The sequence below is a fragment of the Mytilinidion resinicola genome (assembly GCF_010093595.1).
Source record: "Mytilinidion resinicola strain CBS 304.34 unplaced genomic scaffold BDZ99scaffold_4, whole genome shotgun sequence".
NCBI lineage: Eukaryota > Fungi > Ascomycota > Dothideomycetes > Mytilinidiales > Mytilinidiaceae > Mytilinidion > Mytilinidion resinicola.
Window position 1 is genome coordinate 1,175,628 of NW_022985440.1, and position 25,922 is coordinate 1,201,549.

A 25,922-nucleotide genomic window follows, 5' to 3' on the forward strand; every position below is an offset into this window, starting at 1 on the left:
CGATATTTCGTACGAAGAAGTTTCGTCTCATGTCCTCACGTGCTCTCACCAAAACAAAAACCCCTCCTCACATCAACCCATCCATATATTTCGAAAAATTTCAACCCTACTCGTACTAACCAGCAGGGACCTTGCCCTAGTGGCGTCGGCCCCTTATCTCCAACATGCTAACCTAGGTCTTGTTTTTCTTTTTGACATTTGGTGTCCAGGTCCGCGTTCGATTCCCGCTCTGGACTTTTTTTTCTTTTCGGAGAAACGCTCTGAGAGGGGTGGTGTTTTGTTCCTTGGGTAATTCTTTTGGGCTTGCGTGCTGTACGTAGGTAGATAAGGGCAGGTTTCCTTTCCCGCTACCTTTGTAGTGTTAAGTTGCAAAGAGCCGTGGTGGCCATTTATGAGCCACGTGAGTCCAGGATCAAGCTCACTTAAGCTCCCGCTCGGTTCCATGCATGATGATGTCACTGGATCTGGTCTCGCAAACTCTAAATCACAACTCTCTTACAACTATATGCGCATTGGCAGCTTAACTTGGACGATGATCGGTAACTCATCGCTACTTTTCGGTACAATAGGTACAGAGAAAACGGTTTGACTGCAGTCATCAGGACACACGATATCAACAGCAATCAGCCACAGCGCATGCCAAGCCACTATAACAGCCACGACCTGAAGCATCTGCCAAGTTGGAATTCCAACTTGGCAGTGGTGAAAGCGTGGCACAAGCAGCATGGATCATCAATATTTCACGACTTAGTTGTCCACGAGGAGCTTTAAGGCGCTCCATGCTTTCTCATATTGGATGCCAGCTTTCAGGCTGTGCGGGGAAATACGAAATGATGTAGAATTAACACATGGAGTGAAGGGATATATAACAGCTGGGTCGCAAGTGTGGCTGAGGTAGACCTTCATTGATCTTCCTTCGTTTCACGGTGAATTGCATTGTTGTCATTCGTGTCGTCACTCGTGATACACAAGCCTGAGTTGGCACCCTTCATCAACGACGCTCCGTAGTCTTCCTCCTCCAACCTCCATCAATTTCGCAATCTCAAAGCCACACTTCATCATGGGCCTCTTTACACGCCGCCGGCGTCCAATTGACGCGAATACTACGACTGCGACAGGCGCAACGCCAACTACACGCGAGACTACCGGTCGCCGGGGAATCATGGGTCGCCACGAGAAACACCCGCACTCCGGCAGCGCTGCCTCTTGGAACACGCGCCCATCGTTCGGACAGTGGTTTAAGGCGACATGGCTAGATATCTTGACGATGATCATCATGGGCGCGATTGGGTTGGGCGTATACGAGGCTGACCCTGCACCTTCGAGGAGCTTCCCTGTGGATTTCTATGATGGCGAAATTGTGTAAGTTCAGACACCAGCATCAGAGTGTGCTTCAAGTGAAATTCGGGGCTTGGTATTGTCGCAAAGTTAACAATAGCTGATTCTGAGCAGGTACCCGGAATTCTCGTATCCTCTACGAAAGGAGATCGTTCCAATCTGGGCAGCAGCTCTCATGGCTGCCCTGATTCCGATCGCCGTCTTTCTGATCATGCAAATCCGAGTTCGAAGCTTTTGGGATGTCAACAATGCTGTAAGTCCTACAAGGTTCCCTATTTATCTTTGAAAAGCCTCCAAGAAGATCGAGTCTGACGCATATCAAACATTCAGACTATCGGCCTCCTCTACTCTCTCATTACAGCCGCTGTGTTCCAGGTATTCCTTAAATGGCTCATCGGCGGTCTCCGACCACACTTCCTCTCCGTTTGCAAGCCTGCCGTCCCCGTCGAAGGCCTCCAGACCGGTACCGGTTTCCGTCAAATCATGTACGACCGAAAGGTCTGCACTGGCGACGAGAACCAGATCAACGACTCTTTAGAGAGCTTCCCTTCCGGTCATACCACAGCTGCATTCGCTGGATTCGTGTTCTTGTATCTCTACCTCAACGCCAAGTTGAAGGTCTTCTCAAACTACCACCCAGCTATGTGGAAGCTCATTGCTATCTATGCTCCCATTCTCGGCGCTGTGCTAATCGGGGGTGCTTTGACTATCGATGAGTAAGTCATTCTATTCTTCGAACCCCGATATATATCAGGGCATTTCTGACACATTTGTAGATTCCACAACTGGTACGACATCATTGCGGGCGCAATCATCGGCACCCTAATGGCCTTCAGTGGCTACAGAATGACCTACGCAGCCATTTGGGACTTCCGCTTCACCCACATTCCCCTAATGCGCCACGCCCCCTTCATATATGGCGCCGGTCCCTCCACTTTCGACGGCTTTCACGACGCTGTCTGGACTCGCAAGGCCGGATGGGGCCTGCAAGAAGGTGGGGCCTGGGGCGGTGCGCCTGGTGATGCACACGACGGACCTCGTGGGACGATGCCGGGCGCCGCTGCTACTGGCAACGGTACTGGCAATCACTATCGCCATGGGTCTAATGGTGCTGGAACTGGTGATGTCCTTGGGAACGGGAGTCATGCTGGACGGCATTCGATTGGTCGGAGACCAGTTCCGCCAGCGAAGCATGGGCACGGGGATAATATCGTCTGATTTACCTTCAAGTGAAGTGTGGGTGCTCCGCGGATCTGGAAGGATGACACAGAGCTGAATATCAAACGACATGATTCTATACAGGAGGGAGTTACTTCGGTTCAGAATGATCAGCATGGCGTTCCTGGAACTTGAACTTGAACTGGGGGCGAGATACCTACTTTGCTATACATAGCAAAAGTAACAATACTTTATTGGCTTCATACAATTCAATCGTAATCTTTTCAAATTTCCGTCAAGATGTTTTCTTCCATTCTGTCTAGCCTGGTTTCTTTCTGCCTTAGGTACGGTGGGAATAGAGACGGCACGTGAGCATAAACGGTTTGGGAAAAGCGCGAAAAGGTGACGCAGATGCGCACAGGCGACGGCCTGACAATAGCATCGCCCCAACACCGCCAATATCATAGATGAGAGCAGCAGCAATACTAGGAAAGTGTCTGGATTGATCCGTATTTGCGTTTGGATGTATAAAGGTGTCTCACAGACTCCTAGCCCGGCCAGATTACTAGCTCTCCTTCTTTCTCTCAGCCTCCTAAGTCGACAACCGCAGACGTTCAAACGCTACAATCACTGCAATCACTTATATCGCTATCGCTCAGGAGATCCACGGCATCGCTTCTAGAGCTCGTGTATCCGATATATCGTTTCTGCGCCGCCTGTCTCAGCCGAGGGTCGTGTGTCAAGATCGAACTGATTGCGCCCGACAGCCGATTCTGGTCCATGTTCTGAAGGTAACCTGCACCATTGATTGGATTAATCAGACAACATGGCCGAGATCAGAGCGTATGGGCTACCTACGGACGGATGTACACGATTTACCGAAACTGCCTCTCAATTTGGTCCATAGTCGACGGATGAGATGTCCTCCTGATGCAATAGCACTGACGATGGCTGCGACGCATGCGATCAAGGAAAGTGGATCAAACATTTTACTCGATTGCAGAGAGTTTGATAGAAGTTGTCCGATCGTTTGATGGACTTCGAGGGACGTTCGCGCATGATAGACTCCTGTCCTGGTAAGTCCCGATTCCTGCGTCAATTACTAGGACGCTTTCAATACGAGCTTCTGCACGAGCGAAGCGCATATCACACGTCAAGACGTGGCCTGTTTCAATTGACCGAATAGTAAATGGTCGAGCTTCAGCCTTGCATCATTTGCCTTCTTTCTTCGTGCGGCCCGATGCAAAAGGCAACCTCACAGCCTCAGCCTTCTCTCTGCCTTGCTTCTGCTTCCTCCTCATCCGCGACACACACGCTCTTATCATTCAACTTCAATTGGTGGCCTCATTTTCGTATTTCAGAATGCTTACCGCTGCACCGAGGGCTCCGGTTTCTCTCGTTATATCCCAACGCCCTGCTTTGGCAACTTGGAGGATAAACCAATTCTTCGTCTTGCATTGCATTAGTGGGCTTACCCGCAGCCCAGTTGAGCATATCTTTAGCCATGTGAAGCTTCCACTTAGCTTGCGTGAAGCTGAGAATGCCTGCGTGGCTTCATTTCAATGGACATCGTTCCTGTGTCGCATACTACTCGTGCGTCTGCATGGTCCCAGTGCATCTGCATCAGACTGCACGATCAGAACTTCCGTTTCTCCATTTCCTTCGCTTCTAATTGCGCTCTGATTATCTGAACTCACATAGCCGGCTGACCGTCACTCCATCGTCAACAACTACCTCAACGTTCGAAGACAACAATGGGTTTCCGAAGCTGGGTTCATCGCATATACGTCAGGAGCCGCGAGAAACTCGGTATACCAAGATACCGGAACGGGCGATACGATCATTTCGAGTGCACCGTCATCTTTTATGATGGTTCGACAATGGGCTGGCGAGGCACGCCTTGGGGATCAGGCTGGGAACGATTCAAGAGAATCATGGACTCGAAGCAGGTATGTATATACTCGACGACTATGAATTGGATGCTTTGGTCCATGTGAGAAGCTCTGGCACGAGATTCAGGTTCCGTCATGTCAAGATGCGGTGGTGTTTGAGTGCTCTTGGTCAGCCAAAGTTTCATTTAGGTCGTTAAAGGATGCGTCGCGCAGCATTGGATTGCGAGAACTCATATACTGACCAGCGCCAGGTTGAGTCGGTCTACGTGAACTTCGACGGTGACTTTTGGCGGTAATGGGCCTTGAGGGAGACGAAATCGGGGTTAGAAGGTGAGTTTTCCCCCCATTTCTTTCGTGTTGGCAGGACTGATATGATTTTAGACATGTATAGGAAATACAGGCAGGTTACTGGCTCGGTGTCTTGGAAGCATTAGGGTTTTCGACAAAGGGCTTAATCAATCTGCTCCCCGTTCATAGTCACTTCGCAACGCATGCACGCATTTGTGTCACATTATGATATGTTCCATGATCCACTTGTATTACGATACTGCCTATGGACATCCCCAGTGGCAGATTGGATCTCGTTAATACTCCGTACACCGCCAGAGACGGCTCCGGCCAGCCTTTGAATCCTCCAAGCCCGTGCAAGGCGTTCGGTGTCAAACAGCTTGTCAAATTGTCGAGAAGGACACTTGTAGTGGTCAGTCTGGTGTCTTCACGAGCAGTCAGTCTGGATTTCTCACCATCTTAAAGAATCTCCGACATCAATACTCATTCTTAATCATCTTCTTCGCCAACTTGAACGCATTCGAGGTTGCTTTGCTGCCGTCTGGTCCCTGGTACCAGAATTCTGTATTGCCTTTCTTGACGCCGATTTGGACGGGGTGCTCGATGGTCATGACTTGCATCTGCCTGTCGTTGCCGTTGCCGTAGCGCTGCATTGCCCAGTCTGATTGAGGCATGTTTGAAGAAGAGAGGGATTGCTTGAGTTTAGGGGAAAGGGTACAATGATTCCTGGAATTGGCCGCGCTGAGAGGCTGTCCGTCTTTGTCGAAGGGAGTGGGCTGCCGCGCGTGGAGTTATACTGCAATCCAGGATGTCGAGCTGGCTAGTTCCTGGGATCGAGCACCTTTTCAACAGGTACGTCCCCTCTGGGCATGCGGGTGAGTTGGTGCTTTGGCTGACTAGCGGTGCATGCTCGAAAGTATAAATGGCGAATTGCAGGACTTTTGTTGATTGTCTCGAAGCGCCCGGTGCACATGCGAGTCTGACATGCATCGTGTACGATAAACAGAACGCGGAGAGGAGTGGTACGGCTCGCGCGGGCACGCCCTTTCCGCCCTCTTGTGGTAGTATCAAAACGACCACTGGGAGTGACACAACGCCCGGCTTTATCAATTCTGCACTTCCGGATGACCATCATGTGCATGCAGACTCTCTATCACAATCTCAGCCTTGCATACAAGCTGAAACGTGTGGGGCATGCCCCATCCGACTGGCCATCTCCCACCGTCGGGCGTAAGTGTTCGACTGCTCTTCGATTGCCTTCTCGCCCTCCTCAACCCAAATCGAGAATGCACAGCAGAAGCCTACGTGGTGCATCCCTAGAGGCCCTCTCACCTCTCCACACTCTTTTAAGCATTCGATCAGGCTGAGTAGTAGCCGTCAACCCACTTCTCCGAATCCTCACTATCCCAAACCTCACCACCTCAAACCCTTCCATAACTCTATTCCCACACCCAAAATGGCCGACGAACCTCCCAGAAACCTCTTTACAACCGTCTTCCGTCCCCATTCTCCCTTCTCCTCTTCCTCCTCCTTCTCCTCCGCCCCACCCCCCTCCACCCACTTCCCCGACGGCACCCCCCGCACAATCTACCGCAGCAAGAACAACACTACCGGCGCCGAATTCTCCTGCACCGCACCCGCCGGCTCCAAACACGCACAGGCAATGCGCGAACTATGCGCCAGCGTGCAGGGCGTCGGACTTCCCCAGGCATCGCAGCCACAGCCACAACCGCGATATCAGCGGCAGCTCCCTACCACCAGTTCAGCGCCGGGGATGACCACCGACGCCCATGACGCTCAAGTGCAACGTCAGACGCAGGCGTTTGAAGAGGGAAGAGGGGGTGGTGGCGCAGGCGTCATCCGCACCGTCTCGAAAGCCGCGGCGGGGTCGCGGCGGAATCCGCGGCCGCCGAAGCTGCAGTATCGCAATGGTAGCGGTAGCGCGAGCGCGGCGGAGGGCGGGACGGTGTTCAGACGCGTGGAAGACGAGAGGAGCGTGACGTTTGTGAGTAAGTCGGCGCAGGGGGAGGTGTTTGTGGCGGCGCCGAAGGGGAGTCAGGAGGCGGAAGCGCATGAGAGGATGGCGAGGGGATTGGTGAGTTTTGCGTGTATTTGATGATACGGGGTTTGAAGCTAATGAGGGACAGAATGGTGGTGAACGACGAGAGGGGGCGGTTAAGGCTGTGAGTAGTGGGCGGCGGTGGGCTATTGGGTGGCTGGGTTCGTGAGAGGAATGGGGGGTAATGAGAAAGGGGATGAAGAGGTTGAGGGTCGGAAGCTCAGATTTGGAGCATTCTATTCCTTGGATCCAACCATAGAATCCCGATTATTCGTGTACATTTTTGAGCCTGCACCTCGAGATCTGAAGCATTCGGAGACCGCTAATCGACAAACAAAAGTAGAAGAACACGTGGAGTCCCATATCCACACACCCCTATCATGCCGGTGCTGGCTTCCACGCCGCCAAGAACGCTTCGGCGCTTTCAAGTTCTTGCTCGATACGAGCCAAGTGCTTCTTACTCCTCGGCACCACCTTGACCGTAAACGGTAACGGACATAACAAGATAGCCGACGTAAACGCGTTCTCATCGAGATGTTCAACCTGGCCAGTGATTGGGTTGTCCACCTCGGAAATATCGAACGCCCATAGCAGTTTCGACGCGATACGCCACATGTTGCGTTCTGCAAGATGCATCCCAGGACACTGTCTCCGGCCTGCGCCATAGCCGTAATGGTCCCGGTTGTTATAGTCCGGTGACACGGCGTATTCGTTGGCAAGTTTGGGGTGGTTGAGATACCGATCTGGGTCGAACTTGTCGGGGTTAGGAAACCTGCTGGCGTCGTGGTTCATCGCCCATATGCCGCAGAAGACCATACTACCTTTGGGGATGAACATGCCCTCGTATTCGTCGTCTGATTTTATAATTTAGCCTCGTAGTTACTACTAGGGAACAAGGGTTGATCATACCCTGAATGCACATGTGTGGTAGGCCGGTTGTCGCGCTGTTTCTCGTTAGACCTAAGGAAGACATTCAAAGTGCAGGGTGACTTTACGTAGGACGCCACCTCATCCCCTCCTTGATAATGCAGTTGATATAAGGAAGATTCTCGAAGTCGGAGAACAATGGAGCACGTTCAGTTCCACACACAGCGTCGATTTCTGCCTTTGCTCGTCTCTGAATCTCAGGATACTTTGCGAACGCTAATATAAGTGTCAAGATCTGGTTCGCCGTCGTGTCCGCGCCCGCCTCAAGTAATTCGCCAAACAGGTTGTTAAAAGCGTGTTGCGACATGGGAAAGCCTTTCTCGGTATATTCTTCGATCTTCGAGTCAATAAAGCAGTCCCTCTTATCCCCCAGAGCTCTGCGTTCATCAACGACACGGCGGGCCTTGTCCCACATATCGTCCATCATTGAGCGACACTCATCTGCTTTTTTCTTCCATTGGCCTGGTAGGTACTTCAAGAAAGGGAATTCATCAATAGGAGGGGTTGCGCCGGGTTCCTGTATCGCGAGCCACTATATAAAGGGTAAGTAAGTGAGTACGAATACGACCCCTACGGTTTTTCTAGCAAAAGGCCTCCTCACCATTTCCATTAATTCAAAAAAGCCTTTGAACCAGTAAGAATCCAGGCTTGCGACCCGCTGACCATAGATCAGAGTGCTTGCGACCGAAAGTGTGTAAAGTTTAGCATAATCAAAAATCCTTGCTGGGTCTCTAAGGATGTTGTTCATGAATACGACAGCCCTTGATCCTATGTTAGCTGCCTTACGGATGAAGAAGGAAACCTCGAAGAATTAAAGTAGAGTCCTTACTCAGCCTCTTGAATCTTCCAATGTTTTTCATCCAACATCTTTGGATTCAGGTTCCGAGTGGTCACCATGCGTTTTTCTCTCCACGACGCACCCTGCTTCTCCAACGTCAAGTGGTCTCCGTGAGTTATGTAGTTGGTAACATAGTTGAAGGGTCTATCAGAGTAGATGCTCCCCTTTTTGTCCAAGAGATAGTTGACAGCTTTACGGTCGGTAAGGACGACGATGTTGGTCGGTCCGATGGTCAGCGAGAAGATCGGGCCGTACATGTCAGCCCAAACTTTGAACCTGCTTGACGGTCAGACCTGTCTAGGAGAGCTCAACAGCAGGGGCGTGGTAACACAAGGGTATTGGTATTTTCGGGCCTTACATTTTCCCCAACCCGGTCTTTGGGATTTGAAGCGCATTGCCAAGTATTGGTACAGTTGGTGGTCCTGGTGGCATACGGGGGTGACGCTTCCCGGTCCTAAAGAGCCGGTACGCTGGATACGCTAATAGCAACAGCACAATATAAATGGGAAAAGACATTTTGAACTCCGTCGGCCGCCTTCTCGTACTAGTTGCTTGCGCCGGTAGACTTTGGACCCGCTTCCTATATGCATACTTGTAATGGGGTCACGTGCGTGAGCACGGTACAACATCGGTCAGATTTTGTCCGGGGAAATCTGGGGAGAGTCCGGGGTTGGCTGGGACTTCGCTGAATTTCATGTCCAGGTGCTGGAAGCTACACGTAGATCTTCAATCATATTAGCTCTTGACCATGCCTTATGCGATCCATGGGCGAGCGGAACGAATGAGTCTTGATGATTGGCGGTGTGAGGTGAGCGACTAGTTGAAGCTGTCGATTGGAGGGAAGATGTCGACTCAGCTTACTCGACACGGCAGTCCCGTTGCACTACTACGGAGCACGTTCTCTAACTGCCATATGAGCCCCACCCAGCGTTTTAGCGGGGTTCTTGACCAGCTTCCATTATCGACGCAAACGCTCGAAAGAAATGGAGAGGAAGAGTTAGATGATTGAATATTTCCCGCAAGTAAGAAAGACATGGTAGAGAGGAGTGCAAACTTGCGTATTTTAGTGATCAGTAGCAAAGCGTGATAGCAACATATCTTGGAATAAACCGTGCTGAAACCATCTCTCCGAGCAATATGCTTCTTCAGCTCGGACGAATTCATGATTACATAAGCCTCAAATTTCTCTAAAAACCTCGATATCTTCCTTAAAATGTCTTATTGGGCCCGACAGGACTTCCTAGCTGCAGAGACACCCAGGAGCGCGGAGCGGGAAAGCGGGGTCGTGGGAGAGTCACCTCACCAAAAACTAAGGATCAATCCCTCGGGTAAAAGCTCAAAATTCTAGCGAAATGGCTCCGGACCAACAGGTTTCTGTAGGCAGGGAACGATAAATAGATTGTAGAAGCGGTGAAATGTTTGTAAAGCCGACCTACCATCGCTACGCCTTATAGGAGGATACATACTTTGAGAATTGCATTTTCCAAGACGGCGGCTAGTATCTCTTATCTTCTACCTCAATTTCAACCCCTCCGTTTACAATAATGGCCCCAATTATGCATGGCAAGGTGTTCACTGTGACAGGAGCCGCATCCGGCATTGGTCGAGCTACCGCGATTCTGTTAGCAGAACAGGGTGCGGCTGGCATCGCAATCTGCGATGTTAACGAAACAGGCTTAAAGGAGACTGAAGAAAGCTGTAGGTTTTTTCGCTAACGTTTTCGGTGTTGGAAAGAAGCTAATGCACATAGGCCGCAAATTCGACACGAAGATAACCACCCACAAAGTCGACGTCAGCAACGCGGATAATGTATCGCGGTGGATTTCAGACACAGTAAAAGAGTTTGGAAGGCTTGATGGTGCAGCAAATGTGGCCGGGATAGCTGGAGGAGATGGCGAAACAACGGTCCAGACAATTGTAAGTCAAAATCCCTAGGGTGGTGTGAAGCTGAATTCCATGGAAGCTCATCTTGAGACTTAGGAACAACGCGACTGGGACCGAATGATAGGTGTTAATCTAACTGGTGTGATGTACTGCATGAGGTCGCAGTTAGGACATATCGCGAAGCCCGGTGGATCAATCGTGAATGTCGCAAGCGCTGCTGGTATATTTTGTTTCCGGAAGCCCCATGGTGATTCTATGTTTTTAACTTTCTCTAGGTATTCGTGGACTTCCAAACAGCGCAGCTTACTCGGCTAGTAAGCACGGTGTGATTGGGTTAACAAGCTCTGCTTCCGGAGAGTTTGGGAAGAAAGGCGTGCGTATCAACTCGGTCCTACCGTAAGATATCTCTGTACACGTGGATTTGCTATCTGTTAACGGAGCTGCTCAGAGGTCCAATCGATACAGCAATATTCCGCGACGGCGAGAAGAAGGGTCTGTTCATTGAAGAGGTTCAGGCTGGCGCTACCCAGCTAGGGCGCATGGGACAGGCAAAAGAGATCGCCAACGTGATAGTATTCCTCTTGAGCGACAGTGCCTCATATGTGACCGGAGGTAATTCAGAGAACAATCCGTCATGTTATGCTGCCACAGCTAACCGTCAACCTTACAGCTCGTTGGACTGTAGATGGAGGATACTCGGCGTAGGAGCATATAGATGGGCAACAAGCATGTTGAAGGAGGAGGTAAAACAGACTAGCTCCAATGGCAGTTTGCTCCCCTACCTAGATCTCCTGCCGTTCTACACATCGCCGTTAACCCAGCCGAGGCAACGCTGAGCCTGTGTCTGTGTGTTAGACACGTCACCCGTGTGCCCATCCCCACCATGGTGGTGTGAGAGTTGTGTTGATTATGCAAGAGTGGGCGATAACTAGACGCTACTGACTAAGTAGCGCTATACTGAATTGAAGACATCACGTGCCGCAGCCTCAAACCCCTGATGTGCTTTTGAGAACTGGCTAGACGAAAAGAATCTCACTTGAGAGGCCAGAAAGATGCGGTCAAGATATTAGCAAGATGAGGTCGAGACCCGTGATATATGTCGGAACAAGCACACATGTCCCATGGCGACAGACTCTTTTACCTCACTGAACTGGATAGTGATTTCTCGAAGACCGATGGGCAAAACCTGCTTCCGTCGATTTACACCACAGGAAGTATGCATGGCATGAGCCCTTGCTGCGGATCTTCCGAAGCGAGCCGCAGGCATCAAACGGCGGAAGACACCACGATGCCGGTACCTCGTACGAAGCCGAATCGCATGGAGGCTCGTCTAGACTTGCACCAGAAAGGCAGCTAAAAACACCTGGCCGGCTCCCGTCTCGATCCGACTGCCGAGGATGTGCTCCAGTGGCCATGTTACCCCCGGCTAAGCGGCTTCGAACTCCAAAGACGGTTAGAGAAAAGCGGCGCTGTGCATCGGCTAGGCCGCTCCCGCTGAAGTTGTGAAGGCGACGTCATGATTTGGGCATTGCGCCACGATAAACCCCTAACTCCATGAGCAGGACTCAAACGTGTCGCAGCCGCCGAGATTATAAGGGATCCAAGCGCCCTGCTGGAAATTTTCACAGGCCAATTCTGATCCCAGTTATCCTTCTCCTTCTCATCGTGATACATTTTCACTCTCCTTCCTACCATTTCCTCTGTCGAACTTTTTCTTTACTCTCATTTGTCTTCTTTCAACCATGGAGAAAAAGGGTGACGGCACCGATGTCGAGTCCGGCCGCGGCCCTTCTTCTGTACCGCACTGGAAGCTCGTCATTGACCAAGGTAAGTACGTTGCTCTTAATGCGATGTTGATCGTCCTAACATTGCCAAGGTCTTGTGACACCCGAAGTCCTCAAGTGGGAATACGATGGCGCCGGCACTGAGGAAGATCCCTATGTCGTTGACTGGATCGATAATGATCCCAGGAACCCCATGCTCTTCTCTCAGGTGAAGAAATGGTCGATCACAATGCTTGTAGCTATTGCTACCCTGGCAGTCGCGTTTGTATCTTCCGCATATGTGAGTACTAGAACAAGTGGTGGAAGTTGACGTTTTCTAATCATGTCTTAGACTGGCGGTGTGAAACAAATCATGATTGAATTTGGTGCTGAGCAAGAGGTCATCACGTTGGGTGTTTCGCTTTTTGTTCTAGGCTTCGCAATCGGTAGGCATTCCCCAGCTTGCATTACGCCATCACAATTGACCTTACATAGGGCCTCTCCTATGGGCACCGATGAGCGAGCTTTGGGGCCGTCAAATCCTCTATATCACGACATATGGCGCACTCACCGCCTTCAACGCTGGTGCCGCTGGTGCGAATAACATGGCGACGCTCGTCATCCTCCGTTTCCTCGCCGGGACATTTGGATCTTCTCCCCTGACCAATGCTGGAGGTGTCATCGCCGATATGTTTCCTGCCAAAGAGCGTGGTTTGGCTATGAGTATTTTCTCGGCAGCACCCTTCATGGGCCCTACATTGGGTCCCGTTATTGGTGGCTTCCTAGGCGAGTCAGAAGGCTGGAGGTGGGTCGAAGGCCTGATGGCCATCTTCACTGGAGTTCTGTGGATCTTAGGGGCAATTCTCATCCCCGAAACTTACCCTCCCGTTCTCCTTCGCAAACGTGCGAAGGCTCTATCGAAGGCGACTGGAAAAGTTTACCGCAGCCGCGCCGATGTCGAGTCTGGACCCATCTCGGCTAGCACTGCATTCAAGACCGCTATCACTCGGCCATGGATCCTACTCTTCCGCGAGCCCATCGTACTTTTGCTCTCCATCTACTTGGCCATCATATACGGTACTTTGTATATGATGTTCGGCGCCTTTCCGATTGTGTATCAACAAGAGCGTGGCTGGAGTGAGGGTATTGGTGGCCTGGCTTTCCTTGGTGTCGCAGTCGGAATGATATTTGCCGTCGTCTACACAATCTTCTTTGGAAACAAGCAGTACATCAGAGCGGCAGACAAAGCTGGAGGATTTGCTGCACCAGAGGCACGTTTGCCCCCCGGATTGATCGGAGGAGTCGTCCTCCCGATCGGACTCTTTTGGTTTGCCTGGACGAACAGCCCGTCAATCCATTGGATAGTCAGCATTATGGCCGGAGCACCATTTGGGTTCGGAATGGTTAGTACTTGATTATGTTCCATTGCCTGTCTGATCGATGATCACTAACATTGGCGAACAGGTCTTGATTTTCTTGGCCGTCATGAACTACCTCATCGACGCATATACCATTTTCGCGGCCTCCGTTTTGGCAGCCAGCTCGGTCCTTCGATCTCTCTTTGGTTTTGCATTCCCGCTTTTTACTACCCAAATGTATGCCAAGCTCGGCATTCATTGGGCCTCGAGCATTCCAGCTTTCCTCGCCTTAGCCTGCACACCTTTCCCCTTTCTCTTTTATAAATATGGCAAGCAGATCCGAGCGCGCTGCAAGTTTTCCGCAGAGGCCGATGCTTTCATGAAGAAGATGATTGCCCGACAGCAGGGCAGCGAGGAAGTATCGGCATCCGAGGAGGAAGAAGACTCCCACTCCGAGAAAGAAGATGCAGTCCCGGATCTCGACGGTGCCGCAGAAAAAGAAGACGAAGTGCCTCGTTTCGAGAGCATCCAAACTGGTGGGCAAGCGCCACTGGATAGGACTCTGTCCCGTGTACAGACAGGCCGGTCTACGCGCTCGAACCGGAGTAGGAGGAGCGTGAATACGTACTACGACAATCCTTATGAGATTGATCGTGTAAACACCCGCGACAGCTTTACTGCGCGACCAAGGACGGCCAGCAATCCTAAAAGCTTCCGGAAAGTCATGAGCAACCAGTCAAGAAAATAGTCGGTCGCGAACCTCAGCGGGCTATGCGTTCTTTTTTTATATGTATAGATTTGGTGTAAAGCGATGATACCTAGTAACGACACAGTGTAAAAAAGTAGTAATAATAACATAATACTGTATATGCAGATGAAACATTTATGAGTCTGTCGTAGACGCTGATTGTCGTTTGATGTGCAAAATCGCGTGAATGACGCAGATTGAGGCGTTGGTCCGTGCGTCAATCCTACCTAAATCAAACGCCCTTGCAAACACCAGTTCCCAAACCTACATATACCGTAATCCACGGATCGCTTTTCGCCTTTGATACTTAGGTTTTCCTGGCGTGTGTGTATCAAGATGGTAGCTTCGCAGTCTAGATAAGTCGACGATGCTGTTCAAATCTGCTCATGCAACCTAACCTGACGTTGAGCGAAAGCGCAAACGCAAGGACAGCAATGTCGACAGTCTGCCGAAGGCCAAGGAGATCACGAGCCCCCGTCTCTATAATTCAACGTCCAGGCTTGGCTTCCTCGATCTTCCTAGGGAGCTTCGTGACATGGTGTACGCCAATATCCTAACCAACGGCCCCCCCGGTGGCATGGGGATCTTCCGTCTCAACATCGGTCAGCGTATGGAAAAAATCAAAGGAAGGGGCGTCACAAGAACTTTGCGCCTTAACAAACAAATCTTCATGGAGGCCAAGGAGGCTCTATACTCTCTCAACATCTTCTCAATCGATCTCACTAGCTGGAACCCACACCTCTGAACTGCGAGCCCAAACGGTGACGCTCAACTTTTGGTCTCATCGGGCGCCTTCCCTAAGGGTGTTGACTTATCTTCAATCCAGCACATGAACCTCCAATTCCACTTTTGGGAGGCGGATCGGATTTTCGAGACTCCGCGGAGAAAGGTTTCAATCGGCGCATGCTAGGAAACATTTCAACAGACCATACAAAGGCTCTAAAGTGCGACTTCTCCTACGAGGGTTTCAGTTCCATGAAAGGGCTCCGTTGCCTCCGCATTGCGTTGGCTCGTGAGGACGACGAATTCTGAATCTGGAAGGAGACCAGCAGCCGGGAGCTTGCCTGGCGTTGCTGGGTTAGAGCCCTTGGACCAGCGCCAAACGAAGCAACAGAGTTCATTCGCACATTGATGACTGCGATTCCAACAAGTGTAAGCCAGATTCGATGGGGAATGAGCAAGGAGGAAGTCAGCGAGGAGGCACTGGCGCTCGGTTTCAAGGCCTTCATATACGAGTGGGCCTTCGTTGAGGGTGGAGTGTTGCGCGAAGTGGCCGATCAATTCAAGAGCCTAACAGCGACCGACATGGCGTGTGTTGACGAGGACACCAAAGCAGGCTCAGAATCCTAGTTTCTTACTTCCGACAAAACTATTGGTCGAACATAGCTCACCTCTCCAATCCAATCCTGGGCTTTCAGTGCCTTATATACAAGGTTTCATAAAAACTATATATCAGAATAAATCTTTACACCAACCGTCATCTAGTATTACGGTGTTCAAAGTGCCGTATGAGAGAATGTTCACTGGATCCACCGAACGGAGGAGCCTAATCGAGCAATAGTCTTGGCGGCCCTCGACGGCATGTGACCAAGACCTTCCTGTAACTTCTGGGATCGGTGAATTCAGCGAGTTGCCTGCCCCGTTGCATTCAACGCCTGACCTGCCCGCCGCATTCACGCCTGGCCTGACCACTGCATTCGACTTCTGACCTGCCCTACCCAATCTACTATATAAGAAGTCTGCAATCACCTGCAGTCCTCCTCCACAAGCAACTCCTTCGCACCCTCGACTAGTCTACCCCACACACCACCAACACTTCTCGTCCCCCATTGCGAGCTCTTTTCTATCAACAGGATGGCTCGGTCTTCTCAATTGAGGTAAGTACATGTTGTTATCTACATCGGCCGACGTTTCGAAACTGTGCTAATTTTAAGCAGGCGCAAGGGAAAACGCGAGCCCGTCGAGTCCGACTCTGAGTCCGACATAGACTCAGACTCAAACGTTTCGAAAAAGCCCAGACCGATAGCATTGACAAACGCTGGGAGCCCACTGGCCCGTTCCGTTTCCTAGATCTCCCACGCGAGCTCAGGAACATGGTCTATGTAGAGCTCTTGACCAACGGAACTGCTAGAAGGAAGGGAACCAACGGAACCATCACCTGCTTCGACCGATGCGCGAGGACTGTCTGGCTCAGCAAGGCCTATAATTACAAGAAGGCCAAGGAGGGCAAGTACAAGACCGACACCAACCCAGTATTCACGGCTATCCTAAGAACCAACAAACAAGTCCACGCGGAGGCGAAAGAAGTTCTATATAGCTTCAACATCTTCTCTGTCGATCTAACGCGCGAGCACAATCGCCTCCTCAATAAAATCGAGCACGAGGAAAACGTCCTTCCGAACCCAGGCATCGAAGCCGACGACAATGAAGCATACAGACGTGAAGATGCTGATCCTGGTGGCCTGCCCTAGAACTGCGACTTCACCGGCATTCGCCATATGGATCTCCAGCTGCACCTCTGGGACGCGGAAGGTACCTTCGATCGATACTGGGGAATGCAACACCATTGCAGACTCTCCGACTTCGAGGGTGCGTACGATGTCTTGTCCAATCTCTCCTTGCAAAGCTTCCACCAGCTCAAGGGACTGAAGAGCCTCCAAATCTCTCTAGCGTTTGACGACAAGCGTACTCCGAATCTCGCACGCTGGTGCCTGGGCAACGGACCGGCTCCCATGCGCATGCGGAGCTTTGTGCGGGACCTTGTTGCGACCATCCCAGAGAACGTCGAGCTTTGGTGGGGAATGACGGAAGTAGAGGCCACGAAGGCAGTGCAAGAGACGAAGTTCCGTGGTGCTCGGGAGGGCAGCTGGTGGGGATTCGTGGCTGGCGAAGTGCTTCGCAAGCTAGCAGACGAGTTTGTGTGTGTGCGAGGGATAGACGCAGCATATGCTAACGAGCATAATGCTCGGGCGTGAGCGAGTCGATGCATGGACTGAAGAGTGAGTTGAGTCCTGGGCATGTTTCTCCAGTCTTAGTGGGCACTGTAGGTCCTTACAAGACTAACAACGGTCAACAGCTCGCCTACCATTAACGGTACCGGAGGGTCTTAGTATGATTCCCGGGCGAACACCTGGTGATGTTTATTTTCGTACAGGAGATAGAGGCTTTTTATTACAAATTACTTGATCACCACCCAATGTCTCTTCGCTCTCCGAATTTCCATAAGTATATCATGTCGTGACCTTACCGCGCGTTTTAGGACACTTCATTCATGAGGAGTAATTTCATATCCTATTAACTTAAAAGAAATAACGCTTAGTCAGCTTGTCCCCTTTATGAATGAAAGCTTCCAATCACGTGTTGCAGTTTTTGAACTTGAAATGAGCCTCGATGCGAGCCTAAGCCGATCAGTAGGTCAAGAGTTGGACGTATGGAGAGGCTAGAAAGGTAGAGCTTCTCGCAGATATGTATTTACTGAAAAAAAGGGGTTGTGTACTCGAGAATTAATTTCAAATTTGCAAGGTTTCGTTTCGGCATTCATGCTATTTGCATGAGCGTGAGTACATGTTTGAGACAGGCACTACTTAGTCCGCACCAGCCGCATTGTAAGCAAGCAAGTCCAATATGTCCCCAAGCTATGACATCGAGGAAATCTCGAGTTGAAGTAGAAGTAAATCAAGGCACTCGTTTCTAACCACCATATCGCCGTCCAGAGACCGGCACGTCATCTTTAGCTCGCCATAATATCGCACTGCAGTGACTTGAAGGCCAGTCTACACTAGCCGTCTAATCGGACTAAAGACAAGCATCAGTCTGCCTGTCGTCCTCGCCCTATTACTCCTTATTCTTGCCCGACGTGTCCGCGTTGTCCTCCCCATCCGCATCATTAGCGTAGTAATCGATGTCAGTTCCTCGGAGACCTTCGAACTCGTCCGCTAGTCCTTTCAACACCTTCTCCTCCACGGTGCCCCAGTCAAAGATGTTCATGTTTTCCACATCTTCCGGATCGTTCCTCCAAAACATATCGCGATACTCTTGCTCCGCAAGTCCCCATTCAATGTGGACGCTCTTCGGGATCGACGCAATCAAGGACCGCATCATTTCTCGCATGCGGATAGGCGCTTTGTTCCTACCCATGCAGAAGCCCAGCAGTGCTGGCGGAAGGTTGTCGTCGTAAGTCATGCCTATGCGTAGCTCCTTCATATTTGGCATGGCGCGAAAGGCTTCGAATGAGGCTGTTGAGAGAAGTAGGTATCCTTCAGCTGTGCCGAAATGTTCCAATGGATCACATGGCATCCAATCTGGAAAGTCAAACAGCAGGACCAAGCGGCGGATAGAAGCGAGATCCCATTGATAGTTGACAGCTCGTGTGGGCTTGATCTCGTCGGCGTGCGAGGGGCCGTACCTCGTAATGAATTCCAGCGGCTTGGTGTAGCGTCGTACGACATCAAAGCGTCGGGTCCTCTCGTTGAGGGTCACCACGAACGTGCGGTCGCGATACAGAGCCTCCTTCGCTTCCTCGTGTAACTGCTTACAAGTGCTGAGGACGGCGGTTGGGCCTTTCAGATTGACAGGCACATAGCGGGGATGACGGGATTTGCCACGCCATTCATAGAACTCCCCTCCAGACGTGTCATGAACGAGATTGCCCCACGGGTGGCGCTCTGGAAGTTCCTCGAAGATCTTGTCGTAGACCATGTCGCGGAGTTCCCGAGGAAGTCCGAGGAAATTGAAGGGACCGCATGGCTCCCAGGGCTTTGGCTTCACTGCATTTGTGCGCTTGCCTTTTGCTAGCCGCTTCTTGCGGGTTTGCTTCTTGGCTCCTTGGGTGCTGTCGTGGTCGTCCCGCTTGCGTTTCCTTCATAGTTGATTAGCACCACACAACAAGACACTGTATAACCAATAGCCTGATGAAAAGGAGACTTGGATTGCGACTGCGCGCTGGCAATCGCAACGGCATTGGCTGCAGGACGAGGTCGGAGCTGCATTGGTATGGGTGAAGAGAGTAAGGTAGTGGAAGTGATTAAGAGGCGGTCGTGAGCTCCGATGGCAGGGAGGTGATGGGGTGTGTCGGAAAGCAGTGGTGGGGCTGGGGTGGGTAAAGAGTGGAGAGTAGAGAGTGTTGGGTGTGATGGATAGGTGGCACGTGGATTTGTCAAATCGCGCTAACCAGAAAAGCGAGCGTGTACCAAGCCTTTCGCGATGAGCGGCAGTCAGAGGGGAAGCGGATCAAGACAAGGTGAGGATGGAGGTGAAACAATGCATTGAACGAGGTAAGTGATGTATTGGTATACTCTGTGTGTGTGGGGGCTTACGTAGCCGTACCGTAGAACTGTGTGGGCTAAGTATAGGAACCGTGTTCTATATTAAGGTAGCCGAGCTAACCGTACCATACTCCGTAGGCTAGCTGGCTAAGAATACGTACTCCGTCACAAGGTGTGTAGCCAAAAGCTGTTGTATTGATGAAGGTGAGGAAGCTAGCTATTGAGCGGAAGGAGGAAAGATATACACAAGAAGCTGCTGAGTAAACGGCTAGGAAGGGGCCGACAGCGAGAACAGTGAATTACTCGGCACTAGTGATAGTAATTTATTTATGCCACGATCTGAGGTCACTTAATGCATTTCCGGACAACCAAACAAGATAGAAACGTGCATGATAGGAGTATAGGACAGACTTTGGTTGAGAAAAGGGGCGAGATGACTAAGCATTATGATGCTCATATAGGCTTCACTTCAGGATTTTACACTGCTGACGCTGTATGGAGTAATCTCATTAGATTACTAACTGTCCAAAAGGCCGGACTTTCCCCTTATTTGAAATGCTGGAAATTGCTTTGAAGCTCCTCACACAGCGGTAAAAGAGTGTGCGGACTTCTATGAGGAGGTGTTGTGTAGGGAATGTTCACGAACAGTTCAGCTCCTTCTCAGTAGGGAATTCGGCCTCATAGTCGGCATCGATGCCCCTGATTGCGTCTAAACCAACGACCAACTTCTCCAGCGCCTTACCGTCCACGACTTCATATGGGGTATCCTCTACGAAGTAGAAATGCTCAGCGCTGCATTCGACCTTCTCCAACCATTTGCGTTCATCCTCCAATCCCCGCATCCCCAACGAATCTTTCCTGCACTTCGCGGCACCGCAGCCACCAGCTCTCTCAGCATGTGTCGTAGTTGCATCGGCGCTGGCCCTCTTCCGCGGCAGAAGCTGTAGAGCATGGGTGGAGTATCCGGTTGAAAGAGAATTCTTACACTGAGGTTGACCAACTTCCCCATTTTGTAAAAATTCTCCCATGATTGCTTTGACATCGTTGTGTATGCTTCTGAAAAGGAGTGTTCAGATGGAGCAGACTCGACCCCGGCGAGTTCTAGGTAAACCTGTATGTGTAGGTGGCGAATCGCTGCGAGATCCCACCCGAAAGGAATCGCGGGCTGGCAGGAGATTGGGTCCTGTGGGATCCTGTCATTCAGGACGAATTCGTGGTCGAAGGCGTCGTTGTGCGCCTTGGATGTGCCAGAGATGACCCCAGCGTAGGAGAATTCGCCGTACGTCGGTGCGTTGACGAAACGCAGGTCGTTCTGAGCAAGTGCCACGGAGAATACGTTGTTGGTGTATAAGGCTTCCTTCGCTTCCTCATCAATTTGTTTGTTGACACGCAAAAGGGCGGTTCGAGGCTCTTTTAGCTGTACCTCTGGAGCATAACGATCTTTGAGGCTATGGAAGAGACCTTCGGATCCGCACCTCGAATTCGCCATGAGCATACCATAGACGATGTCGCGAATCTCTCGGGGGAGATTGAGAAAACGGAACGATGGAGGGGACGAAGATGTATTGGTGGCAACTTTCATCCGCTTCCTGCCCTTCTGTACGGAGATGTGGCTGGCTTGAGGGTCGGTCATGGTGTTGGTGGTGTAGTGGTGTAGCACTCTCTGAGGTGGCCTCCAGAGAGTTGAATTGCTGCCCAAAGAATAAGATGCCCGGAATTTGTAGACGTATTTGCGAAATAAGAGATTATACTAACGTCACCAAACTGAAACCCCACAGATCCGGTATCAAGACTTTAGACCTATTACTGAGGGGTCGATGTACCTTAAAAGAGTCTACCTACCCATACTTCACTCATCCATCTCGAATTCGGCGCAATCGACAGTCGCATCTACACATTTAGTATTTATCTTTGAGAGCCTATTCACAAGACTCGATCGACAGTTTGAGTATAAAGACAGCGTTGAAACTGTTATTCAACCCCTGTATGCATCTATATTCTTCAAAGACAACTTTCCCACTGTAACGCCATGCTGATGTACTCGTCGTCTACTTAACCCTTACTCTACTTTTTCGCATAAGCCATACGGTCATGCTCGTCGATGTCCCTATCAAGGTATTAGTCCATCTATCCAATAGAGCTGATCAACGAAACTCTACACATACGTTGCCTCCCAAGGATAGTTAATCCACACATCCCCAACCGTCTGTGCCGCCAAATACTTCCCTTCGCCAATAATCTCCGTGGGCAGATGTCCCTTCTTCGGCTTGTCCTTATTATGCAGCACGAAGATGGTGAAATTCGTCTTCTCGCTCAGCCTTCCGAGCCTGCTAGCCGCCTCATCCACATCCTTCTGCAGCTCGCGCACCGCATACTCCAGCGTCGTCCGGGTGTCGTCCACCTCATCCACAATTAGCACGTTCTTGCCGATCAAGTTCGCCATCTCGAGGCTGCTGAGGTCGAGCCACTGCGTTCGCGTGACCTTGGTGCCGGGCTCCTCGACCTCGTCGGTGCCGAGGGACTCGTAGAGGGAGAGCCCGATGGCTTGGATGGGGATGTTGGGGCTGCCGGGCCTCTTAAGGAATGATCTATGGCGTACATGCGAAATTAGATGGGTGTTCGTTCGGGAAGTTCACATGTCAGGACCATAATAGTTCTACGTACCGCAATATGCGCGCGGGCACGTAGCCTCCACCGCCAATGGCGATCATGAGGTTCGGATGGAATTCATCGAGGATCCGCTCTGCCGATGCCTGGCAGAGCTTATGGACCTGCGCGGAAGGTGTTTAGCAGGATTCTTGACCGGGGCCCCAGGCGCGGGGTGATTGGGAGTAAATAGGCATGCTGGCTTGGCTTGCTGGATACTGGAAGCAGCCACAATCGCCAGCGGAGCAGAGGTGCAGGTAGGACAATAGGCGCATGCATTCAGCCCAGGGATAGGACGTCGGGGAGTTGCAGGTCCCATGCTGCAGCTAGGTACGCGGGACGCAGTGTGGGGTAGGTAGGTGTTTGTATGAGCAGAGGCGTACCTGGTTGTAAGAGACGTATACTTTTTCGACCATGGTATTTGCGGGGTTCGTCTGTAGCGGGCATATAGAAATGGGGAGTCGGATGCTCGTGGTTTGCTAAAATCCTACCTGCCAAAAATCCGACTCACCCCGCGATATGCTAGTGCGTAGCGGGATTAGACGCGGTCCGGAAAAACAGCCGCTCCGACCACATAAAACGAGTTAAATCAGGGGGAGCAACAGCGGGTTATCCGCGATACATGGCCTGGAAGTATCACTTAGCGCAACAGAGCGTGTTTAAATAAAAATGTTTGGATAGTCTTGCTAGAATATCCGCTTTAGGCTGGGAACCCTATTTTCCTTATGTATGTATGCATGTATGTACATACAGTACATACACTTTTCGCAAGAGTTATCTTGATGATGCTACTGGGCTCTACGCTGTTAGATTAAGAAACGAGATCCTGAACGTCATGGTGTTGAATTTGCGAATGCTCAGGCCTTTCCAAACCCCCTGCATAGCAGGCGTACGCCGCGAGTTCGACGCCCTGAGCCTGGTCGCTATTGACAGCAGCAATCTCCTCGAAACTGATGTCCTCGTCGAATGTCCAGATACAAATATACTGCCGGCCGGTCAAGGCAAGAAATCTGCCGCTCAATTGAAGTGGATCGTGCTCCTTGAGCCAATCATGCTCTGAATTAAGTTTGCGGAGGAGTCTGAGTGCCATGCTTTACAGAAATCAGTCAAAAGATGGTCCTCATTGAGAATTGAGCTCGGAAGTACAGTATAGGGGCTGAGACACATACCTGTTCAATACACAACCTAAGACTGGCTCCGGCCCAGTAGACGTAAGACTGAGCCGATAATGAGCGCCGAGCCACCACGTATTCCGTTCACACATACCCAGGCCAACCGTACCATTGCCGAAGTAGTCCCGCGACTCGTCGTAAGGCAGACAGTATACTCTAGGGTAGAATCGGCCTTCTTCTATCGCCCTCTGTCGAAAATAAAGCTGAAAGCGGCCTCGTCGATCAATCGGCTTGAAATATACTGCGTCAGAGCTCTTCTCTATGTAGTTCACTTTTCCACTTCGTATCAAGTCACCCGAGTAACTGTAGCGGTGATAAAGCAGTGCATCTGAGCAAAGAGAATCGCTTTCTGATGCCAATTTTGAACATATCAAGAGGCTCTCCGAAGTAGGGTCAACTAGAACTGCTGAAGGAGGGTTTAACCTAGCGGCAAGTCATTAGCGACCGAGATTAAGACGAGGCATAGGAACGGCGAGCCAAAGCTTTATGAGGTAGGTGATTGACTTGACTCACGTGAATGTTTCGCCCGTAGGCTTTGCTTTTAAGTCTTTGCGATCCGGCTTGCGCAAATCGAAAGTTCTGCATTTCTGCCTGTCGAAGTCCCAGACATAAGCGACATGCTTACCAGGACATTTTTCATCTCTCAAAACGCCCGCGATGGTTTTTCCCCGGCAGGAAAAGACTGGTACACGCGCAGATGGCAATCTAAAAGACTTTCGTTGTCCGGTAACCAAATCGCAAGCATACCAAATACCTGTGAAGGTGAAGAACGCAACAAGTTGGTCACTCAACGCGACTAATGCGATCTTCTCGCGTGCTTCGCCTGTGAGCGATAAGGATTTACCGGATGGCAAATTCAACACAGTGACGGCGCAGTTGTCATATGCAGGCCACGCAATATTGTCCTCGAAGGAACTGTAGGTGACAGAGCAATCGACGCCAGGAGGAAGTCCTACTATGAGTGACTTCGCGAACGCTCCTGTTTGGAAACGATGTACGACCTCCGCAGTCTTCCTGCAATGCAAGTAGTCGTGGCTGACGTCGGGCGATTCCCCGAGAAGTGGAAGCCCAGTTGGAAGGGCGATGTTGAAGCCCTGCAGACATAGTAGGCCTCTTAGAACGTCAGGACTGCTCAATACTGTCTGCCAGCGTCTAGAGACCTGGACTATGTGTTAGAACGTTGGATGGTTAGCATGTTGCTGAAAATTGTGCCTACTCTTTGAAGTTGAAAGGGTGTCGAGATTTCAAGGTATCCGAATATTTGAATGACAATCTCCACTGGTAGGGAGCCTACGATATCGACACAGAATGTTTCGCTACCGAGTTTTGCAAGTAGTTGCCGCCATTCAGTGTGGTTGAGCTCATTGATCAAAGCATCGAGAGCAGCCGCGCGTGCAGTGGACGAAGGAAGCCGCCGGAACGCGAGGGCCACGCATGACGGGTCGTCCATCTTGAGGCCGCTGCCGTTGCGGTTACTTGTGATATGTAGCCATATGTTGGAGCCTCAGCGATCAGACGCCTACCGTGGAGCTGCCTGACTGTTTCAGGTCAGTTAATACGAGGAACTGGGCCCTCGGGTTGTGAAAGTTCGGGTTGTTTCTGCGCCGTAACACTTGCGAGCCAGAAGCTGTGCTTTCATGGTATATGGTGTTCAATGGAGCTACGACGGGTAGGGCTTCGAATTGTGACGATTAGATAGACAGCAGGTGAGTAGTGCCTCGCAAGAGTCGAGGAGGTCGCCGTCGGCACCAACAGCAGGTGCACGGCGCGGATCTGGGGTTCGAGGTACTTCGTAGGAGGTACTCAGCGCGGACCCAAGAGCGGGTGAGCCTTGAGTTCTCGGCGGCTTCCGGATCGCCTCCCGCGATTCTGTAGACGGGGCCCGAGTAGCGCAGCTATGCCGATGGAAAAGACTGATGCAGGCTGCACAAACACGGCGCCCTCCTCCACCGCGCTGCTGAAGATGATCGGCCCGTAGCTGCAGTCCCATTGCGCAAGTCGGGGCCACAGGCACAGGGCGTCTCCGCAAACCCAATTGATTGACCTCTCCAGTCGTCGGCCCGTGCCTGCGCCGCAACGCAACATTCCGCCGCCGTGGGTCGGTCGAAAGCTGCATCCATCAAACCCCCAACGCCTTGCCGCCAAGCTTCCACCGCAGCTTCTCCAGCTCGCGCATCCACTCTGCTGCGCTGCCCGTCTGCATTATTATCCTCCTGTCCTCCAGCTTGCCGCGTCGAGCTTGCGCCAGCTGCGGGCCAGCTCGATCGGGAGCGCACGCCCACCTCCCTATCATCAGCCGACAAAGGACGGAGCTCCTCCACCTTCCCAAACCACCGCGATACCCCTAGCCCGAGCGCTGTCCACCCTCACCTCGAGCCCCCGCACCAGTATTCTTCTGCCTGCTATCGCCCGACGAGAACTCGAATGAGCCGCTCAATCGCCCTGCGACTGCGCTGTCCACCACAAGCCCGGCTCCCTACTATGGTATAACGCGCGACGCATCCTATCATTGAGCATCATTCTCTGGCCCGCCAGCGCCTACTAGAGCTATATAACTGCATATTGGGAAACGGCGGACCAGGCCCGG

General features: G+C 51.3%; 11 protein-coding genes across 11 annotated transcripts; 7 read left to right on the plus strand and 4 right to left on the minus strand.

Moving 5' to 3' along the window:
* Positions 1-1,162: 1,162 nt before the first annotated feature.
* On the plus strand, positions 1,163-2,791 carry BDZ99DRAFT_436801 (acid phosphatase/Vanadium-dependent haloperoxidase; the record flags this gene model as incomplete). The annotated part of the gene is made up of 4 exons (XM_033717555.1): positions 1,163-1,362; positions 1,453-1,591; positions 1,669-2,054; positions 2,115-2,791. The coding sequence occupies 4 exons, from the start codon at positions 1,163-1,165 to the stop codon at positions 2,554-2,556; spliced, it is 1,167 nt and encodes a 388-aa protein (XP_033581027.1). The 3' UTR covers positions 2,557-2,791.
* Positions 2,792-5,955: 3,164 nt separating this feature from the next.
* Positions 5,956-6,904, plus strand: BDZ99DRAFT_495625 (uncharacterized protein; the record flags this gene model as incomplete). The annotated part of the gene is made up of 2 exons (XM_033723387.1): positions 5,956-6,771; positions 6,824-6,904. The coding sequence occupies exons 1-2, from the start codon at positions 6,133-6,135 to the stop codon at positions 6,902-6,904; spliced, it is 720 nt and encodes a 239-aa protein (XP_033581028.1). The 5' UTR covers positions 5,956-6,132.
* A 39-nt stretch (positions 6,905-6,943) lies between these two features.
* BDZ99DRAFT_410377 (putative cytochrome P450 oxidoreductase) lies at positions 6,944-9,042 on the minus strand. The gene is made up of 6 exons (XM_033716583.1): positions 8,859-9,042; positions 8,492-8,776; positions 8,264-8,423; positions 7,731-8,194; positions 7,645-7,679; positions 6,944-7,589 (listed from the first exon to the last, which is right to left on the minus strand). Exons 1-6 carry the CDS (start codon positions 9,014-9,016, stop codon positions 7,114-7,116), a joined length of 1,578 nt encoding a protein of 525 aa, XP_033581029.1. The 5' UTR covers positions 9,017-9,042; the 3' UTR covers positions 6,944-7,113.
* A 697-nt stretch (positions 9,043-9,739) lies between these two features.
* On the plus strand, positions 9,740-11,357 carry BDZ99DRAFT_495627 (putative short chain dehydrogenase/ reductase). The gene is made up of 6 exons (XM_033723388.1): positions 9,740-10,198; positions 10,251-10,417; positions 10,481-10,604; positions 10,660-10,780; positions 10,833-10,996; positions 11,055-11,357. The coding sequence occupies exons 1-6, from the start codon at positions 10,045-10,047 to the stop codon at positions 11,087-11,089; spliced, it is 765 nt and encodes a 254-aa protein (XP_033581030.1). The 5' UTR covers positions 9,740-10,044; the 3' UTR covers positions 11,090-11,357.
* Positions 11,358-12,016: 659 nt separating this feature from the next.
* On the plus strand, positions 12,017-14,307 carry BDZ99DRAFT_459798 (MFS general substrate transporter). The gene is made up of 5 exons (XM_033719238.1): positions 12,017-12,211; positions 12,261-12,448; positions 12,500-12,593; positions 12,643-13,550; positions 13,612-14,307. Exons 1-5 carry the CDS (start codon positions 12,127-12,129, stop codon positions 14,251-14,253), a joined length of 1,917 nt encoding a protein of 638 aa, XP_033581031.1. The 5' UTR covers positions 12,017-12,126; the 3' UTR covers positions 14,254-14,307.
* Positions 14,308-14,389: 82 nt separating this feature from the next.
* Positions 14,390-15,104, plus strand: BDZ99DRAFT_230977 (uncharacterized protein). Its single transcript, XM_033713507.1, has 2 exons — positions 14,390-14,592; positions 14,663-15,104. The coding sequence occupies exons 1-2, from the start codon at positions 14,590-14,592 to the stop codon at positions 14,996-14,998; spliced, it is 339 nt and encodes a 112-aa protein (XP_033581032.1). The 5' UTR covers positions 14,390-14,589; the 3' UTR covers positions 14,999-15,104.
* Positions 15,105-16,107: 1,003 nt separating this feature from the next.
* BDZ99DRAFT_473189 (uncharacterized protein) lies at positions 16,108-16,724 on the plus strand (the record flags this gene model as incomplete). The annotated part of the gene is made up of 2 exons (XM_033721816.1): positions 16,108-16,130; positions 16,241-16,724. The coding sequence occupies 2 exons, from the start codon at positions 16,108-16,110 to the stop codon at positions 16,722-16,724; spliced, it is 507 nt and encodes a 168-aa protein (XP_033581033.1).
* BDZ99DRAFT_459802 (uncharacterized protein) lies at positions 16,429-17,236 on the plus strand. Its single transcript, XM_033719239.1, has 2 exons — positions 16,429-16,479; positions 16,540-17,236. Exon 2 carries the CDS (start codon positions 16,752-16,754, stop codon positions 17,226-17,228), a length of 477 nt encoding a protein of 158 aa, XP_033581034.1. The 5' UTR covers positions 16,429-16,479; positions 16,540-16,751; the 3' UTR covers positions 17,229-17,236.
* A 473-nt stretch (positions 17,237-17,709) lies between these two features.
* Positions 17,710-21,150, minus strand: BDZ99DRAFT_567761 (uncharacterized protein; the record flags this gene model as incomplete). The annotated part of the gene is made up of 3 exons (XM_033727724.1): positions 17,710-19,111; positions 20,160-20,458; positions 20,503-21,150. 3 exons carry the CDS (start codon positions 21,148-21,150, stop codon positions 18,088-18,090), a joined length of 1,971 nt encoding a protein of 656 aa, XP_033581035.1. The 3' UTR covers positions 17,710-18,087.
* A 431-nt stretch (positions 21,151-21,581) lies between these two features.
* Positions 21,582-22,291, minus strand: BDZ99DRAFT_380085 (hypoxanthine guanine phosphoribosyltransferase; the record flags this gene model as incomplete). Its single annotated transcript, XM_033715176.1, has 3 exons — positions 21,582-21,624; positions 21,683-22,105; positions 22,182-22,291. Coding segments are annotated over 3 exons (576 nt in total), but the record flags the coding sequence as incomplete, so codon positions are not given.
* A 977-nt stretch (positions 22,292-23,268) lies between these two features.
* Positions 23,269-25,113, minus strand: BDZ99DRAFT_410387 (uncharacterized protein). The gene is made up of 3 exons (XM_033716584.1): positions 24,552-25,113; positions 23,849-24,495; positions 23,269-23,758 (listed from the first exon to the last, which is right to left on the minus strand). Exons 1-3 carry the CDS (start codon positions 24,783-24,785, stop codon positions 23,284-23,286), a joined length of 1,356 nt encoding a protein of 451 aa, XP_033581037.1. The 5' UTR covers positions 24,786-25,113; the 3' UTR covers positions 23,269-23,283.
* Positions 25,114-25,922: the final 809 nt, after the last annotated feature.

Excerpts from the sequence above, each read along its gene's own strand:
- BDZ99DRAFT_410377 (XM_033716583.1), bottom strand. The coding sequence starts at position 9,016 with ATGTCTTTTCCCATTTATATTGTGCTGTTGCTATTAGCGTATCCAGCG. Across the intron at positions 8,777-8,858 it reads AAGACCGGGTTGGGGAAAAT|GTTCAAAGTTTGGGCTGACA; the intron begins GTAAGGCCCGAA and ends ACCGTCAAGCAG. Across the intron at positions 8,424-8,491 it reads TGGAAGATTCAAGAGGCTGA|GGCTGTCGTATTCATGAACA; the intron begins GTAAGGACTCTA and ends CATAGGATCAAG.
- BDZ99DRAFT_495627 (XM_033723388.1), top strand. The coding sequence starts at position 10,045 with ATGGCCCCAATTATGCATGGCAAGGTGTTCACTGTGACAGGAGCCGCA. Across the intron at positions 10,418-10,480 it reads AAACAACGGTCCAGACAATT|GAACAACGCGACTGGGACCG; the intron begins GTAAGTCAAAAT and ends CTTGAGACTTAG. Across the intron at positions 10,997-11,054 it reads TGCCTCATATGTGACCGGAG|CTCGTTGGACTGTAGATGGA; the intron begins GTAATTCAGAGA and ends TCAACCTTACAG.
- BDZ99DRAFT_459798 (XM_033719238.1), top strand. The coding sequence starts at position 12,127 with ATGGAGAAAAAGGGTGACGGCACCGATGTCGAGTCCGGCCGCGGCCCT. Across the intron at positions 12,449-12,499 it reads CGTTTGTATCTTCCGCATAT|ACTGGCGGTGTGAAACAAAT; the intron begins GTGAGTACTAGA and ends ATCATGTCTTAG. Across the intron at positions 13,551-13,611 it reads CACCATTTGGGTTCGGAATG|GTCTTGATTTTCTTGGCCGT; the intron begins GTTAGTACTTGA and ends ATTGGCGAACAG.
- BDZ99DRAFT_459802 (XM_033719239.1), top strand. The coding sequence starts at position 16,752 with ATGGATCTCCAGCTGCACCTCTGGGACGCGGAAGGTACCTTCGATCGA.
- BDZ99DRAFT_410387 (XM_033716584.1), bottom strand. The coding sequence starts at position 24,785 with ATGGACGACCCGTCATGCGTGGCCCTCGCGTTCCGGCGGCTTCCTTCG. Across the intron at positions 24,496-24,551 it reads CACCCTTTCAACTTCAAAGA|GTCTCTAGACGCTGGCAGAC; the intron begins GTAGGCACAATT and ends CACATAGTCCAG. Across the intron at positions 23,759-23,848 it reads CCTACGGGCGAAACATTCAC|GTTAAACCCTCCTTCAGCAG; the intron begins GTGAGTCAAGTC and ends ACTTGCCGCTAG.